This window comes from Engraulis encrasicolus, chromosome 16 (genome assembly GCF_034702125.1).
Source record: "Engraulis encrasicolus isolate BLACKSEA-1 chromosome 16, IST_EnEncr_1.0, whole genome shotgun sequence".
Classification (NCBI taxonomy): Eukaryota; Metazoa; Chordata; class Actinopteri; order Clupeiformes; family Engraulidae; genus Engraulis; species Engraulis encrasicolus.
In genome coordinates this window covers 9,949,834-9,968,216 of record NC_085872.1, presented here as the reverse complement: position 1 = coordinate 9,968,216, position 18,383 = coordinate 9,949,834, and the positions used below count along the sequence as shown (strand labels likewise).

At 44.2% G+C, this 18,383-nt stretch overlaps 2 protein-coding genes across 2 annotated transcripts; both read right to left on the bottom strand.

The window, feature by feature from the left end:
* Window positions 1-4,588: 4,588 nt before the first annotated feature.
* Window positions 4,589-7,851, bottom strand: admp (anti-dorsalizing morphogenic protein). Its single transcript, XM_063219869.1, has 5 exons — window positions 7,551-7,851; window positions 7,276-7,412; window positions 7,002-7,124; window positions 6,592-6,793; window positions 4,589-5,752 (listed from the first exon to the last, which is right to left on the bottom strand). Exons 1-5 carry the CDS (start codon window positions 7,849-7,851, stop codon window positions 5,328-5,330), a joined length of 1,188 nt encoding a protein of 395 aa, XP_063075939.1. The 3' UTR covers window positions 4,589-5,327.
* A 2,379-nt stretch (window positions 7,852-10,230) lies between these two features.
* On the bottom strand, window positions 10,231-15,085 carry pnhd (pinhead). Its single transcript, XM_063219868.1, has 7 exons — window positions 15,028-15,085; window positions 14,264-14,359; window positions 13,814-13,956; window positions 13,310-13,586; window positions 12,891-13,072; window positions 11,668-11,726; window positions 10,231-10,381 (listed from the first exon to the last, which is right to left on the bottom strand). Exons 1-7 carry the CDS (start codon window positions 15,083-15,085, stop codon window positions 10,231-10,233), a joined length of 966 nt encoding a protein of 321 aa, XP_063075938.1.
* Between the last annotated feature and the right edge of the window lie 3,298 nt (window positions 15,086-18,383).

Here is an 18,383-nt window from a genome sequence, read left to right as displayed (position 1 = left end):
TTCCAAGCAGAGGGCTGTTTTCCTTGCTGCCTCCACCGGGTGCAGCATGGAGTGGCTGTGTGTGTGCACATTGCAGCTGCATCAGATATGACACGATGGTGTATTGGTGGTGGTGGTGGTGAGGACAATGGTGGTGGTGGAGGGGGGGAGTATCAGGTATCAGGTGGCTGTTGGCCCTGTGTCTCGGCATCATAATGGAGGCATTTCAGCGTTTTCACTGATGTGAATAGCAGGCCTTTAGCGAATAGGGAGATGGGCGGGCGGCCAGCGCCGGGCCCAGTGGCTCGTGTGGTGTGGATGCCGCCCCACTCGCTCTCCGCTCTGCTCCACTCCTCTCCCTACACACCACACCGCTCCACTGCCCTACAGCACAGACACACTGCATGACAGCACAGCAGAGCACAGGCACAGCACAGGCACAGCACAGGCACAGCACAGGCACAGCATACTGTGTGATGGCACAACACAACACAACACAACACGGCTTAGCATGGCACGGCACGGCACAGTACAGCACGGCACGGCACGGCACGGCACGGCACGGCACGGCACGGCACAGCACAGCACAGCACAGCACACTGCATTCGGCACGGCACAGCACGGCACAGCACGGCACAGCACAGCACAGCACAGCACAGCACAGCACAGTACAGCACAGTACAGCACACTGCATTCGGCACGGCACAGCACAGCACACTGCATTCGGCACGGCACAGCACAGCACAGCTGTTTTACAGTGTTTTGAGACCATGCTGTATGGTGTACTGCACTTTAAGCAATAAATATTATAATTATTATTATTTCGCCACCGTGACAGTAAGTACAGTGCGCCCAGAAGTTAAATATTATCTAACTACACCCGGAAGTTAAATATTTAGGCTATCTATCACGCAAGGCAATTGTTGCATCTTCAGTGTTTAGCTAAGTGTAGGCCTAATTAATATCTCTTCCTCCCCTCCATTGTCTTTTTTTGAGCGCAAGTTTTAACTATGTAGAGTTAACTTAGCAGATCGAGCCCTGGCAGATGACAGCAAGCTTCAGGACATGGGGCAATAATCTATATTCATGACCGTAGCGAGCTTTGATATCACCAAAGTCCTGAACTCAGAAAAAAACTGTTGACGATTGTATATTAGATATCACTTTGGTGTACTGAGAGTGCGTTTTAGGCTACCACAACGATGTGTGTTCGTTTGCGCTTTTCCACCTCGCTGAGAAATTAACATCAACAAACAGTTGCATTATCAATTTATGGACTATACGAACAGCAGCCTTTCCACAATCCGGATCAAGCCCAGATTGATGTCTTTCTGATGATATGCATGTCACAACCAATATTCAGGGGATATGAACTAGTCCATTCGTATGCATCTGTCTGCCCTTTACTCAAACTGCATAGGTGTTTCATCCTGAATTTGAGCTTTATAAGCCTCAGAGACAATATCTCCAACTCCATGTTTAACCCCTTAGTGCAGAGCCTTTGTTATAACCCCACTGTCACCAAAATAGTAATGGTTATTTCTTCATGTGTTACGTACGGCTCTCTGTAATGTCATAGTGATGTTGTTATGATGTAGTTAAGTATTTTCAGCAAATAGTGAATAGGCCCGCCGGCGACCCCATCTGCAGTAAGAGGCTACTCTGTTCATAACTAGCCCTGGCAGGGGGCTCCCCTAGGTGGCCGCTGGTCTCTGCCTGAGGTTTCTTCCTGACTGTATGGTTTTTTTTTCACAGACCTCACTCATTGAGCTTTTCCCCCTATAAACCATGAATCAAGTGAAAAGGGAGTTTTTCCTCGCCCCTGTTGCCACCAGGCAGCGGTGTAGTCTACTTTTTTGAAGTGGGTATACTGTATATCCTAGCATTTTCTGAAGTGGGTATACTGTATATATTTATGCTATTCTAAATAATGGATCAATCAATTTTAAGTGGGTATACTGAAGCCCCTAAAATTTAGAAGTGGGTATACTCAGTATACCTGCGTTCTACGTAGACTACACCACTGCCACCAGGGGCAACATCTGAGCGCCCCATTCACTGTGACTATTTATCACTTATACTGGGCCTAACCCTTGTGGACCTTATGTCTCTATATAATCTCTACTTATGTCTTCTTTAAACTCCTTATTTAATTTTTCTACATCTACTTAGTTTTTTTCTATCTACTTATTTTCTCCATTTTGTCTAGTTTCTTCTCTTGTCTTCTTGTTATTCTTTCTTGTTTTTGTCTATCTTTTCAGTACAGTGCGCCCAGAAGTTAAATATGTATCTAACTGCACCCAGAAGTTAAATATTTAGGCTATCTATCACGCAAGGCAATTCTTGCATCTTCAGTGTTAAGCTAAGTGTAGGCCTAATTAATTATATCTCCTCCCCTCCATTGTCTTTTTTCGAGTGCAAGTTTTAACTATCTGTAGAGTTAACTTAGCCAACTAGATCAAGCCCTGGCAGATGCCAGTAAGCTTCAGGACATGGGGCAATAATATACATTCATGGCCGTAGCGAGCTTTGATATCACCAAAGTCCTGAACTCAGGTAGGCCTATTTCAGGCATCACTGTCTGGTATGGTAACATCACGCAGGCTGAGAGGAAGTCTCTGCAACAAGTAATCAAGACTGCGGAGAGGATTGTACACAGTAAATTCTGCAGTGCTCATTTAACACTTAGAGAGTTCATTTGAGTCCATTTGGACTTAAATGAACTCTGTAAGTGTTGAATTAACACCACAACATTTACTGTGTAGGCACCACACCTCCATCCATGAATTCCATATACGTACAGCGCAGCCAGAAGAGAGCAGAGAGAATCATTTAAGACCCACTCCATCCAGCTAACGCTCTGCTCAGACACAAGCACTGCACGTACAACCTCAGACACAGCAGAGCGGACAGTATCTCTACCACAAAAGCAAGGTTTTTTAACAGCTTCTACCCAGCTACAGTCAGACTAATGGCAAAGAACATGACATAGATTTTTTTAAAAACTCCTTTGATTTTTTAAATAACTTTTTAAAATGTCTTTTGTCTTTTTCCTTTTTCTATTTAACTCTATTTATTGACTCAGAGGGCCTGCACAAGAGTTCCTATGTGCCTGGGCTACTAGTCCATGCACAAATGGCTAATATAGAACTTTGAACTTTGAACCACAGTTTTCATAGCCTGGCTCTCGCGCAGACCATCTGCGTGAGAACCAGGTTACGGTTTTAATGGATACCCCAAAAACTATGGATAAGCCATAGTAATACTATGGTTGGTTCAGAGTACTTAGAGGAGCCATGGCATACCATGGTGGAAGCATGGTTACAAAACCAGGTTCAGCAGCAGAAGCAGCAACAGCATCAACCTCTCCTCATCACAGGAGACTGTTGCATCTCTAGACATGACACCCAGAGAGGTATACACTTGTAGGGTCATCAGGATCACTATTACTCAGCCAGCCAGAACTCATCAACCACATTGCAGAGATACATAACCTGGTGGATTCCTGAGAGCAAATAATCAATCCACAGCTTCACACCACAAATGTCAAGAGATGTAATCGCCATCTCTATAGTCTCGTGAAGCTGTTGAAATCTCTCAGTGACTGGATTAGGGCCAGAGCAATCAACAATCAACAGTGTCTGTCCTTTCACACAATTAGCTGGAAGACAGACATCACAAAACAAGTCTCATGCCTCAAGTTTTATATTTCACTCAGACTTGTTATAGGTTGTGGTTTTGAAAAAGTCAACAATGTCTTCCCGTACTCTTGACGGAGGAGAGTGAGTAAATATTCCATATGACATTGACACGAGCATACAATGGTGTACGTATCAATAAACTGCCACTCTTGCTTCATTTCCTCAATACTTGTCTTTTGTTTTTACTTTTTGAACAGAATTCTGTGGTCACTTATGCAGGTATGACCTACAATCGTCCTTACGTTTCTATTAGGTTATATATTATTGAGCATTACATTATTGAGTGTAAGTCTGTAGTTTTCAGCATGACTGTTGAATAGGCTTACTGCATAAGTGGAAATATGTGAGAGTGCTATATTTGCTATATGTTTTGCAGCTGGAGTGAAGTCTGATGTCCCTGCAGCAGCACAGGTGAACAGGAAGAGGCCATCCTCCATATCCAGTGTGACCTCTGGCCTGGCTAAGGTCTTCTACTGCTACAGGCCTCAGTAGGGACCTCTAGTGGCAGGAAGAGGGCACAGCATAGTAGACGGTATGATATGGTCTTTTACATACTACAGATGGCACATATACACACACACTAGTCATTTTTTCGATTTATTATTTTTAAGATTTATAATAGTTCAAACCATGCTATGTACAAAATTACATCCTTTACAGGTTGACGCAAACCCCGCCATATATTAAACATTTATATCTATGTACATATATTACAACGCCATAATTAAGCCTTTGTCTTTTTAGCTCACCAGTTATGACAGTCCAATAAGCAACACTTCAGGTCAATTTTTGTGCAAAGAAGCTTTACTTGGCTTGCAAGCTTTCTGTCCTTAGACCTTCATCAGGCAGAGTCTAAGGACCGAAAGCTTGCAAGTCAAGTAAAGCTTCTTTGCACAAAAATTGACCTGAAGTGTGCGGATTGTCTTCTTTTTATACAGAAATTTCTACTGAATCCTGCACCTTCTAAACAGATGAGCGGTGGCCTATCACAACTTAAGTCCAATAAGCAACACCATGACAACCGGTCCACTAGTGACCACCATAGAAACACTAGCAGTGGTCCTTCTTTTGTCTCCACATTACCACAATGGGCCATCCATTCAGGACCTCACTGTGCTATTAAAGACTATTGGAGAATATTAACACTTAATGCCTTCAACCCCTTTGAGCAGTACGATCACAGACATCAGCAAAAATTGAGAGTTTACACTACAGTGTCACAAAAACTACAAATGAGTGTAAAATGTGGTATTTACAGTTCATTGGGAGACATGGCTGGATGGATAGATGGATTCACAGACTGTCCTTTTAACGGGGAGCTACAATGTCAGCAGTGTGACTAACAGAGAGCCTGGCATGGTTTGAGGCGAGGTGTTCTGAGCCACACAGGAGCTATGGGCGGCAGGTGTAGCAGTTACAGCTACAGCAGTACGAGTGTCGCTGGCAATCAGGGCTCCAAATTAACACCAGCCAATCGGCCAAATGCTAGTGAAATATCAGTTTGGTTGGTAGAAAAAACAACTTACTAGCCACTTAGACCCATTAGTGAGTGTGTGCTTGGCGAGTAATATTAACATCTAAAAACATTTTTGGCTGGTGTCGAAAAAAGTTCATATAGAGCCCTGTTGCCAATGTCAGTGGCAGTTATCAGCGGCATCCACAGCTGCCGGCCACCATGTCATCGTACTGCTTGAGCACCACGTTCTCGTCGTCGTCGAAGTAGAGCAGGTTGATGGAGTAGAGCTTGTCGGGCACGCAGCAGGGCGTCTCGATGCCCTTGGTGAGCTTCAGGGCGTTGATGATGGACTGCACTGTGGCGTGGTTGGTGGGCCGCATGTTCTGTCCCAGTGGGAAGGGGCAGGAGCCCTTGCAGTGGTAGGCGTTGTAGCCGCGAGGAGACACGATCCAACCGGACCAGCCAATCTCCTCGAAGTCGACGTAGAGGGGGTGGCGCTGGCAGGACGTGCCCTCTGTGTAGTCTTCGTAGTCCAGGGAGCGGGCACTGCGGCGGGCAGGACCGGCACCAGCCATCGGCAGCATGGGCAGAGTGGGGGGCAAGGAGCCTTCGTCACCTGAAGATGAGGAAGAGAGACACCGGTTTAGAACATGGGCTAATGGTTTACAGTGATAAGACAGATACTTGTTTACTAAACATATCCTTGTTTTCAAGTTTTTTTTTTTTCCAAAGTTCAAAGCTTTGGTAAAAAACCCTAGGTGGTACAATTTAGTGCACTTCACTTATGCATGTGTTATCTTCCTGCATTTTCTTACATGTTTCTACAAGTTTCTTTCCCTAATTAGGAGGGCAAGCAATCTCTTCACGTTTGGCAAAAAGACATTTCTCTCAGTTTGGCAGAGATACTGTATAATCATCTCTTTGAAAGCCAGGTTTGAACCAGTTTCCCTCGACTGCCTGTGTGGCAATGAGATCAACCATTTGAGGTATGAGCAACTTGGAATACTCCTTGGACTTTGAATAAGGGGGAACAAAATCTACTTGAAGCTCTGAGATGTCCAGTTGCTTATATTCAGTTGAAGGTGAAGAGTTTGCACATCCCAGGAAAAGGTGCAGGACAAAGGCTGACTGTAATTTTGGAGTGAGGAGTCACACACTTAAAATACTTTTTTGCACACTTAAAATTCTCTCTCTCTCTCTCTCTCTCTCTCTTTTTAAATTCCATGGTCTATTATGCTTCCACCATTGTCTTCAGATTCACAACAGTAGAAAATCTGATGACGATGAAGGTGAAGATGAATTGGATGAAGACAATGATGGAAACATAATTGACCATGGAATTACAATAAAACAAAGAAAAAATGACTTTTGCAGACTCCTCATTCCCCAATTACAGATGCTTATAACAAATGTATTTGAAACACATTACCAGGAGGAATGAGAATATCCACCGACACCTACCCTGTGTGTTGACCTCGGGGCTGGCAGTGCGGCGTCCATCGTCGGTGAACAGCACCAGCATGGGCTGCTTGCTGTGGTGGTGGTGACGGCCAGAGGCGAAACGCAGCACCTTGCTGTCCATCTGACTGCCCGCCAACGTCTTAACAGTCACCAGGAGCCCCAGGTTGCTGCTCTTGTCCGTAATCCAGGAGCGGACCTACAAAAGGGACAAATCGTAAACCATCAGCTCAGCATCTAACCTCGAAGGTCATTTGGATAGCATAATGGTGACGATATCAAGAACAAATGACACACACACACACACACACACACACACACACACACACACACACACACACACACACACACACACACACACACACACACACACACACACACTAATTTAGTGAAAAAAGTCCACTTACTGCTTGGGTGATGGTGAACACCTCCCAGCCATTGGAGTGGACAGGAATGAGGCGTGAGGATAAGAGTTTCTTGCCCTGGGAAGTGTCCACTTTTTCCCCATCCAAAATCTGGTAGACGCTGACCTGTTTTCATTTTGAAAAAGAAGAAAAAGGTTTTCAGGGCTCTGGTGTATCAGGGTACCACATTGTAGGCTACTGTTGCTCTCTACTTTCTCAGACAGTAAGGATTACCCATTTTGTGGATATGAGGAAAAACTGCACACAAAATGTTTACCTGGCAGTAATGATGCCTGTTGAAAGCCACTGACGACTGGGGCCTGAGTTTGAACAGATGCAGTTCAGCAGTGAGCACCTTTTCACTCTTCCCAACCGTTGACAAATTGAACATGTACTCAATCTGTTCGCTGTGCACTGAAGAGAGAAATGACGATTCAGTTAGCAACTAGGCCTGCTTACAAATGTGTTCTGTTGCTATTTGCACGCCATTAAATGAATATACATTCTATCTATATTCAAAGTACAGATGGTCACTATAAAGTATGGTCTTACATTTATCGAAGAAACTCCGCACGGTGTTTCCCTCCAGAAGATGAGGGTCCTTGGTAACTCCGTCCACATCCGCCACCGTGTTGTACAAATCCAGCATGTACTGAGGCGGTTGTTTGTGGCCTCGAGTAAGAGTAAGAGGGGGATCTTCCATCCCAAAAACTTCCAAAAGTTGTTTGATGGCCTTCGAACGGACCTCTTTCGGCTCCTCTGCTGAGTTTAAGTGACTTCCGAAGTAGTCCGTGGAGGGTCTGGCGATGAGAACTCTCATCAGGGAGAAGATGATGAACACAAAAGGTAACATTCTGGAACGCTTTGCTGGTCGATGCACTTGAATGCAGAGCAAGTGCAGTTGCTGTCTGGCCTGGTGAAAGCTTGAAACCCGACTGACAAGGAGGATGCAACGACTTCGTTTTATACCAGACGAAGAGGCTGTGTTTGTAAGTCTTTGGACAACAGCAGTAAAACATGCTATTTATTCGCAAATGTAAATCAACAATCAGCGAATGTATAGGCAAACTAATGGCGGTGTTAACAAGGTGTGAACCTGTTTACTCAGGGGAACCACATCAGCTGCAGAGAGGTGGGGAGGAAATTGCCTAGCCTTTCATTCTAAAAAAAAAAAAACACATTCATTGTACCATAAGCTATGAAAAACGTGTGGAAATTTTAAAATAACGTTAATAATAAAGACGTGATTTAATGTCGATAATATGGAAACACCCACGTATGCCTTAGTGGCGCAGTGATCACAGTGGGGAAACTGTGAATGGCCTTTCCTCTGTCCAGAGAACGGGAAGGAAGTTTGCCCACCACGGGAGGTTAATGTCTCGAAAAATGGATCCATTAATTTAGACAAATGGAGATACTGTTCTACTGGAACGACTATTACTTTGGCAAACATTGGGAGCCAGATAGGGACACTCCTCGTTAATTTACTATCACCTGGTCAAATACAACAATTGGATTTTGGAAAAGTAATTTGAGGAGGTTTGCCGAATGGATGGTACCCAAAGGATGCAAATGAGCGCATCAATTTAAGGGATCATGTGCTTTAGCGTTGTGCGTAATTTGATATGATGAAAACAACCTGAGTATGTACAGTCATTGCGCACCATTTACGTCTGACTGTGTTGCACATCTTAACGTTTGTTTCCTCCCGGGGCAATTAAGGACATTTAAGGAAGACATCCAACAATAGCCCCATCAGCTCTATGCACCTTAATTAATCTCTTTAATGGAGTCCAACTGGCACCCGGAAACCGTGTGAGCTGTGCGTAATGGAAGCGAAATGCTGTCTTCCACCTCTGCGCGCACAGTTCTCATTTGTTTTCAGACATATGATAAAGGCATGCGTTGTGGGCTAAATGTGAAAAAGGGTACATGGGAATAATTCAAGTACATATTTACTTTTTTAAAAAGATGAATACATCTGGTATGATTTGTATGAATTGGGTTTTTTGTTTTTGAATTTTACTTGAGTGACATAGCATTCTTGTTCAGCCCAACCACTACGCGTGCATCATGGGTGGCAGTTGGTGTTGACAAAGTGACCACATTACAACACAACTAAAATGTTCAAAGACGGTCTAGGAAGCTAACAAGTAGATGTCTTTCTTTCGCTTGTATGATATATGCAACAAGTCCCCGCAAGAGGAGGGCGCAGTGGATACATGAAAAGCAGACGTTTATTTTCAGCAATTACAAACACGTGTCTGCAACTATTTGTGAGGATGGTGAAAGGCTGCACTGCAAACATATCCCTCTGACTTCCAAAACACCGTGCACTTCCAGTCAAATGTTTATTCGCGTACACAGTTTTGTTCTTGTCATCGCTCGCGAGTGGTGTTTGACTGGAAGCATGTGTCTGCTTACAAAATGATGGAAGAGAAAGTCAACTGTATCTAGATGTACAAAGCTGAATTTATTTTACAGGTGCAACTCATATTTACATGTTATTTTGCACATCCAATGTGGTGTATGTCAATACCACTGTTTATAGCACTCTCCATTTATTATTTAAAATATTTATTATTCGGCGTATAATGACAATATATTTGAATGCAATCTGACAAAACCGTGACAAATGACAGGATAGGAATTTTCACATAAATTTTATTTACAAAATTAATTAATACATATTTACATATATTACAAGGATGATAGCAACACGTCAGCTGAAGAAATGCTCATTGTCATGAACTGTGGAGGGCATTTCTTTCAAAGCACATTCTCAGTGCTGAGGGCTTTTTAACTTTGACCCAGGCAGCACCCACTCAACTTGATTAAAATAGAGACTCCAATGACATGGAAAAAATAGGCCAACACACTGAAGAAGATAATCTTTCATGTCCATCTTCAGAGGTGTCTGTCTGTTTTTGAATGTCAGAGTTCAGTTCTGGAATATATTTAATGTCAGGATATCAGGCAGATAGTTTGATGAGGGTCTCTCTGTGTGTGTGTGTGTGTGTGTGTGTGTGTGTGTGTGTGTGTGTGTGTGTGTGTGTGTGTGTGTGTGTGTGTGTGTGTGTGTCCGCGCGTGCACACATGTCTGTGTGTGTGTGTGTGTGCGTGTGCGTGCGTGCGTGCGTGCATGTTTGCATATTTGCACGTATGTGTTTGCATGTCTGTGTGTGCACAGTTCAGAATGTCTGTGTCTGTTGTATGTCCATAGAGGCCATGTTCAGGATTGGCATAAGCAGGACGTGATGGACAGCACTGTGCGGAGTTGTCCATGCTGGTTTAGAAATGTGTTGCTCTCGTAGCCCTGAGGGACACACGCATTCCCTGTTCCTTCGGCCCACAGCAAGCAGTCTTCAGGGTTAGCGGCACTCCTATAATGCAGGCAAGAATAAAATCAAATTAGGTATGCAAAAGAGTATTGTTGCACTAAATGTACAGGCACTTAATCAGATGTGCGGACCCAAGCTGTTCACAAAGTCAGGATGCTTCACACACTGCAAGAAAGACACAATGTCTGACCCAAGGAGGTTTTCATTTACAGAAGAGCAGAGCAGACATTTCAACTCAAGTCAAATGTACTTTATTGTCAAAAATCTATGTAACAGGGTTATCACAGAAGTTTGAAATTGCATTTGACCAGTCTCCAATGTGCAGTTTAAATTACAAATATGCAGAGGCGCATCTTGTCACCAGGCTAGGCAGGCAGCCGCTTGGGGCCCCAGAGCCTATAGGTGGTGAATAACTGCTCAACTTTAAACTAAAATAGTGGCGATTAGCTACGCTTGTAGATTCCTTTCGTTTTAACATACTGATATAGACATGCACAACACACACACACACACACACACACACACACACACACACACACACACACACACACACACACACACACACACACACACACACACACACACACACACACACAGTCTGCAAGAACAAGACTGAGATAGGGCCTACTTATTACTTACTTAATTTCAGAATGCAGCTCTCCAAGAGCTTTGTTCTCAATTATTTAAAAAAACTTGGGTCAGCCCACATGTCTTTCTATCAGTGTGCGAACCAACCTTACTTTGTCAAAATTCGGAGTGAAACGCCACACTGGTGTAAACAAACTGTTTTCTATTTTCTGATTGCCTTGATTCATAAAATTCGGTTTAATTGAATGCCCCATCCCCAAGATCAGTAAGGTATTGCATATTCCCTGGTCTGTATATTGTGATGTTCTAAAGAGTAGCCATTTGTTTTTGTTGTTTTTATTATTATTTTTTTATGTTGCTTTGGCTGTTTCTACCCAATATGTAGCCTTTAGACTTAATCCATACATCGAAATGAGTGGGAGTGGGGACATTTGGCCAGGTTGGTGGTGTGAACTGAAAATTAAATCAGAGGTGTTTTCTCAGCTGCTACAATCCTGGCTGATCCCTGAAGGTGTTAAAGACAGCCCATGTTGGTTGGGGGGTGTGAGGGGTAACAAGAGTGGGGGTAGCAGGATGGTGATGATGATGATGGTGGCGGTGGTGGTTAAGGGTGGGGGGCAATGGTGTCTGAAAGTTGGGGGGTTGTGTAAGTGGAAAGGCCGTGGAGAAGTGGGCAGGGGAGGAGAACAGGAGTGTGGTGCCGTGTGGTGTGCAATTGTCCCAGCTGTGTTGGAGCGTACCTGAGAAGACAGCGGTTTCCTGTGGTGCAGCTCCCCAGACACCTGCCCACATCAATTTCCTGTGAAACATTAGCAAGACAAGAGGAGAGGACAGGCCATTAGCTCACTAGCACTTGCAAACACTGGTGGGGGTGGGGGGGCTGAAAAGGGCTTTGGGGGGCAGGCCGTTTAGCATGTTGAGTGCTTTGATTTGACACCTGCGGGTACCATTTGGGCACTCACACGTTTGAGGGGAGGGGTGTTAGACAGCCGCAAACCAAACAAACTGGAGTTTATCTGGCAATAGTGGGGATCAGACGAGGTCAACTGTTTGCTAGGGTAGTGACATCATTTGTTTTTTTACCCTCTAAAATAAAATTGATAATGAAATAAGTATGGATTCTGGTACCACACACAATTAAATGCTACAGAAACTGTACAGAAAGCAGTGTCTGTATGCATGGTTTCCTCAAATATATTACATAAATTGTAATGTAATTTATAAGATTACAAAGAAAGTTTTACAAAAATTGAATAAAGAAATTGATACAAGGAGGAAACTATTAATGGAATGTTTTGAAATGCGAAAATGATGCCACTCCAATAACTTACAAAAAAGATCATGATTAGTCTTATCATCCCCTAGTCTAAACAATTTCAAATCATATATCTCTCTTGTTGCAAGGATTTTATTCATCGTGTCCATAGAAATACTATGAAAGAATGACATGCAGTGAAATTCTAGTGATAATTCTAGAAGTTTTGTTATATTCTAGAACTATTTAAGCAATGTCTATGAACCAAGGAGGTCTACATAAGCTGTGAACAGTTTGCAGAAGCAAGTTAAAATAAAACATTCTTGCTTGATAAAGCTTAACTGACATAAATGATGAACCTCAGGATCAAGCGACACCCTGAAAGTGGATTGAATTTAGAGGAAATGGATTATCCTGGGTCAATGTGAGGAGTCTGACAAATGTAGATAACTTATTAGCTATGTCTGGCACCTCAATCCCAATGGCAAGCTTCCACTTCCTGAGTGGGGGACATTAGCATATGCTTCAAACGTGTGAATTCAGACTAGTGGTTTTGGAAAAACCCTTTGGTAAAAAATAAAAAGGATGAGCCAAAACGGAGGCACAGATGGGTGATTAAAAAAAAAAAAAAAAAAAAAAAATCAAAATCAAAATTATTAGGGCAGACCAGTAAACTATTAAAATCTACACAAAAATGCGTAGGCCTACCTTCAGTTTCTCACTTTTTGCCCCATCGGGGTCATAGGTCAGCTCGTAGTGGTATTCAATGTATGGAATTCTGTAGCAGCCCTCCTTCATCTCACAGCTCTCCACCGTCTGCACAAGGTCCACCTTATTTGGCGTCTCTAAAAGCGCGGCATCGAACTTTGTAGGGACACAAGAGAACCCCTCTGTTGGGAAAAAATATAGACTAATGTTAATGTACAAAGCATAGAAAGTCGTAGCAATCAAATACTGTTTTTTACTACTACTAGGCATGCTGTTAAATGTGGGTGGGTGCCTGCGTGCGCGCGCCAGGGTATGAGAGTCGCATGTTACATTTTCTTTTGAGCATGCTTTGATATATTGAGCATGTTGATAATATTCCTTGATAAATTGTCATTTCAACAAAACTAGCAGTGGAGCACCTTTGTCAGATTTCGAGCCTGCGCATTTTCCCACGTCAACAACTGCCTCGTAGGGTGTTTCGAAGTTGAAGGTCTTGAGCGCGGGAACGCGCATACATTGGGTCACTATGGTCTCGCAGTGGCATTCCTCGATTATCTCCACCTCTCGAAGCCCGTCGAAAAGCATCACTTTATCCACCCTCAAACCGGTGGGCTCGCACGTCTGTCCTGTTCCGCAGGACGGTTGTTTGTTGGAGTGGTCTGGGATGTGCGCAGAGGCAGCCTCGCTTGATCTAACCTGATAAAGTTCAACAAACGCAACGGCTCATTAAAATCTGCAGTTTATCCCGTATGCATACATTTTTATTTATTAATGTATTATAACAATGTATTAGCCAAACCATACTTCTAATGTCTGTTAGATCAGCCTACTTGCGGACCTGATGGCAACAGCAGAGTTGTGCACAGCTGCGACACCTAGGGGCTGTTTTAAGTTGTTGCTATGGCAGTTTTAAGTGAGATCACCTTTTTACTCCTGAGATAATCCAGCATAGAGGGATGCCTGGGATTAACACCAGTAGCTGTGTCATGTGAAGTGGTTTTCACTGGTCCAGCGCAGTGGCTTCTGCACTTTCCCACATCCATGTTCACTGGGCTACCTGAAATATCTGTGAAGCAACAATAACAACAAAAAACCCCAGATTAGGGCACATTGGGCATATTAAATATACACGTAAAATGCAGTAATGCATATCATGCAACACGCCTGCCATATCAGCATTTAAGGAAAATACAGTAAAATAATTTTGTATTAACATCTTCAGTCAATATCATGACCAAACCACATCCTTAACAGAGCATTTGTCAAGTGGATATACACAGGGGTAATAACAAGAGCCAAAAGCGTTGAACGACAGTTTTTCCGTGTGGCAAGTAGGGGGCGCCACAGTTGTGAGTGCAGCCATGGGGTCGTACCTCGGCCGATGTAAACGAGGTGGCTCTGACGCCTGCAGCAGGCTCTCTCTCTGAACAGATTCCGGGGTTCCATATGCTCCTGCAGCACGGCACCCACTAAAATGGCGAAGAACAACAGACAGGCGTCAGCAGCAGTAGCAGGCAGTTAGGACACATCTGTGGCATTAAGGTTATCAGGAGGACACTGGCAGCACTCAGACCATACTCCACTGGAAATACATCCATGCTTGACATGGAAACAATGATCAATGAATACTTTTTAGGGCTTTTTTTGCTGTTATTTCTGACAGGACAGTGGAGGAGAGACAGGAAATGAGTGGGGAGAGACAGACGGGGAAGGATCGGCAAATGACCCGGGCCGGAATCGAACCCGGGTCGCTGGCATAGCCCAGTGTCCTACCGTTAGGCCACGGTCGGCAGGGCATGAAAACTCTTTTTTTGTCAGGTTTCACTTATCAGAGCAATATTATTTTGTAATGTAAGCAACCAACTGACATATATCATCAGTAGTACATGCAGTATATCCAGCAAGTGTTTCAACCGACAACACTTGATTCACTGTCAACTTCAACACTCATGGTCATGGTAGAATTGGCATAATCAAACATGGATTCCTATGAGAGGAGTACCCAGCAACATTTAAATAATCTCTTGTGATATGTACAGCCCCTGGCAAGATTTAAACACACAAACATGCGTACACATCAATGAATACTTCAGTAAACACACAAATAAATAAACAAACGATGGCCAGCGGTACTTACGGAGATGCTGGAGAGTGCAGAGGAGGATGAAGAGCTTGAGGGGTAGTAGTGTATCCATAGTGTGTGCCTCCGTGGGTAGCAGTGGCCTGTGCTCACCGTGTGTGTGTGACTCCGCACTGACCCTTCTGTCCCAGCGGACGGGGATATTTATATCAGCCTGTTGTTCAGGCCCCAGTTGTCACCGGCTGATGGTGTGGAGTTTCAGGGGAGACAAGAGAAAAAAGGGAGCGAAAGAGAGAGAGAGGCAGCCCAGGACCTAATCAAATTCCCATGCCTCAAAAAAGTCACCTCTTTGGGAGGGAGGGAGGAGAGTTTAAAGGCGGAGGGGCCACATCAAAGCTAATCCCTCTTGAAAAAGCTCCTGGAGCTTTCACCTTGGGAGTTTTCACCTTGCTACATCGGGGGGCGGGCGGGGGGGTCTTGATCTTGGTGGATGCGTGTGCCTGAGATCTGCCTAATTAAGTGCTTAAGAGGCTTTGAGACCCTTAAGCACCACTCAGTCAAAGGCATTAATCATGTTTCATCTACAAGGGAGGAGGAGGGGGGGGTGTTTAGCGCCCCAACTTAAAACAAAAACTATCCCGACCGAGTAAACAAGATCAGCGAGGGGGGTGGGGCTCATGAGGTGTGTGTGTGTGTGTGTGTGTGTGTGTGTGTGTGTGTGTGTGTGTGTGTGTGTGTGTGTGTGTGTGTGTGTGTGTGTGTGTGTGTGTGTGTGTGTGTGTGTGTGTGTGTGTGTGTGTGTGTGTGTGTCAGGGTGGGTTTGGTGCAGTGCGGCTGCGGCCACCTTTCTGTTTATTCAGCACGGGGGCCAAATGGTGGCCCCAACGGTCACAGTCTCGGAGGCCAGGTCAGAGCCCCCCTTCGCAACACCACTGTACGTAATAAGGGGATAAGCCACAGCAACCCACAACAACATATATGCCATTCAGATGACATAATCACAGCTCAGCCCTCACATTACGGATTAGTGATAAAGGCTTCTCAGACTCAGTAAATAGAGAAAGAGAAAGAGCGAAGGAGAGAGAAAGAGAGAGAGAGAGACAACGCTGTGTGATCTTGCCGCTGCCCCTTCACCTATTCCCCCTCCCTCCATCGCTTCAGGCAGAGTAGGCGATCTGTATCAAACACGCACACCGTGCCATAACTTTTTTTGTGTCTTCTGCTAGTTCATTTTTTATGATAGCACTGCTTGGTTTGGCCACAATCCAGTTTTGATGTTAGTAGTGTGAATACGTAGAAACAGAGCCAAAACAGGGCCTGGACCATATTCAAAGCCTGTCAGTAATAAAAAGGTCTCAACATGTGGACTCATTCCACGGTAAAACTCACACTTACTGAAACCAAACCCAATAAATTTCCGCGAACACAATAAACCCACTCAGAATAGGACAGGGCATTCTCAAACTGGGAACTTTTGTGTGTTCTAACTTGTCTGCCTCTGACTTTGTGAGCCAAAAAAACATTCTTTCCCAATAAGTTGAGCAGGATAGCGAAACATGAAAGAAGGAAAACTCGTCATTTTTTTTAAAGGTGAAAAAGAGTGATGGCAGAGTAAGGGAAAGAGAAACCCTTTTGAAAATTGAGAAAGGAAATAGCGGTATGTTTCTCCCTGTCCGTCAGCAGGCACGGTGATGCAGTAAGTTTAATATGTGAATTCCGTAGCAGAAACTGCCGATTCTTTTGAAGTCTCCCCCTCATCCTCACCCGTTTTCACCTTGGCCTTCTGTAGTGATTGAAGTGGGCTTACACCTTCAGCCATTGGCATGAATACACTGATACCCGTGGGAGGGGCTCTTTTCAATCAACAGAAACAGTCACTACAAATCACTGCTCAGCATCGTAGTCGGTCTCAATGAGAAATAACAAGGGTTCATCAAGCAATATTATCAGAGATTAACAACACTACACCCTTAAGCCTTTTTAGTCCAGGTAGTGGCCAAACTGAATAGGTGTTAGCTGGTGGTTTTTTCCTTATTTATTTTGTTGTACTTGACACCTTTAAATGACTTAAGTGGATATTTAGTGAGAAAACAACTCCCTTCATCCCCTTAATCCGAAAAAAGGTAATATCCTCTTTTAAAATAGCTGTAGTGTGAGTTTCTATTTTTCGGTGTCTATTTTTACTGATTGCAGTATAAGATGTTATCACCATCTATGCCATCATAATAAACCTGTCATCACGCTCCTTCAAGCTGTTGTCTGGGTAGTGACTCAATCAGAGAACAATTTTGTTTTCCAAGACTTTGCATAGAGTAATATACTTACATACTATATCCTTCACCTCTCTCTCTCTCTCTCTCTCTCTCTCTCTCTCTCTCTCTCTCTCTCTCTCTCTCTCTCTCTCTCTCTCTCTCTCTCTCTCTCTCTCTCTCTCTATCTCTCTTTCATTTCTGTCATGTAACCATGTGTGCTTAGTCACACATGTCATAATCAGCTTTTCTACATGTATGAATCACCTGCATGAGTTAATGCCTCGCATGTGAGACCTAGATCTGTGTGTGTGTGTGTGTGTGTGTGTGTGTGTGTGTGTGTGTGTGTGTGTGTGTGTGTGTGCGTGCGTGCGTGCGTGCGTGCGTGCGTGTGCGTGTGTGTGTGTAGTGGCATGTATGTCAGTATGTGTGAAAGATAGTTCCACCTGTCTGATCGCCTGTGTATGTGTATTGTCTGGAAACACGTGTCTCACAGAACTTGTGTGTCTCGTTCCTTGGCCTGGGTTTTCTTCCCTCAGTACTTTAATTCTGTATTCTGCATATTCATTGTTTGTGATCACAGACCAAAAATTAGGTTTATTGAAGCTCTGAAAGCCCCCTGAAGACATTTATGGTGTGGAAGACATGTTGAAGGAAAATACAAATTGCAGGTGCACAATATATTTCCTTTGGACGTACTGGACAATGGAAAGTGCAGTGGAAAATGACCATTGTTAGTTGCAACACTGGACAATATAGTGATGAACAGTTTATTCAGTCTCATCGGTATGTAACCACACACACACACACACACACACACACACACACACACACACACACACACACACACACACACACACACACACACACACACACACACACACACACACACACACACACACACACACACACACACAACCTCTAATGTCATTAGACTGTCCTTCACCCTGACAGGAGGGTGGGCTAGTGGTCGCTCACTCGCTCGGTGTCCCGGTCAGTTCCAGTTGTCCGCTCAGGTGGTGGCTGACAGGTCACTCTCTAGCGCCGGTGCAGAAAGTGCAGCAGCAGCAGCAGCCAGACACCTTACAGCTTTGCCTGTCTTGTCTGGCAGCTGAGAGCAGTGGCGCGGCCCCTGTCTGGGGGATTAGGTACACCAAGGGAGCC

What these genes read in the sequence shown, in the direction of transcription:
- admp (XM_063219869.1), bottom strand. Translation starts at nt 7,851, where the DNA reads ATGTTACCTTTTGTGTTCATCATCTTCTCCCTGATGAGAGTTCTCATC. An exon ending in ACAGGCATCATTACTGCCAG is followed by an intron (nt 7,125 to 7,275) that starts GTAAACATTTTG and finishes AAATGAAAACAG; the next exon opens with GTCAGCGTCTACCAGATTTT. An exon ending in TGTTCACCATCACCCAAGCA is followed by an intron (nt 6,794 to 7,001) that starts GTAAGTGGACTT and finishes TCCCTTTTGTAG; the next exon opens with GTCCGCTCCTGGATTACGGA.
- pnhd (XM_063219868.1), bottom strand. Translation starts at nt 15,085, where the DNA reads ATGGATACACTACTACCCCTCAAGCTCTTCATCCTCCTCTGCACTCTC. An exon ending in CAAAAAGTGAGAAACTGAAG is followed by an intron (nt 11,727 to 12,890) that starts GTAGGCCTACGC and finishes AATGTTTCACAG; the next exon opens with GAAATTGATGTGGGCAGGTG. An exon ending in GGAAACCGCTGTCTTCTCAG is followed by an intron (nt 10,382 to 11,667) that starts GTACGCTCCAAC and finishes CCTGCATTATAG; the next exon opens with GAGTGCCGCTAACCCTGAAG.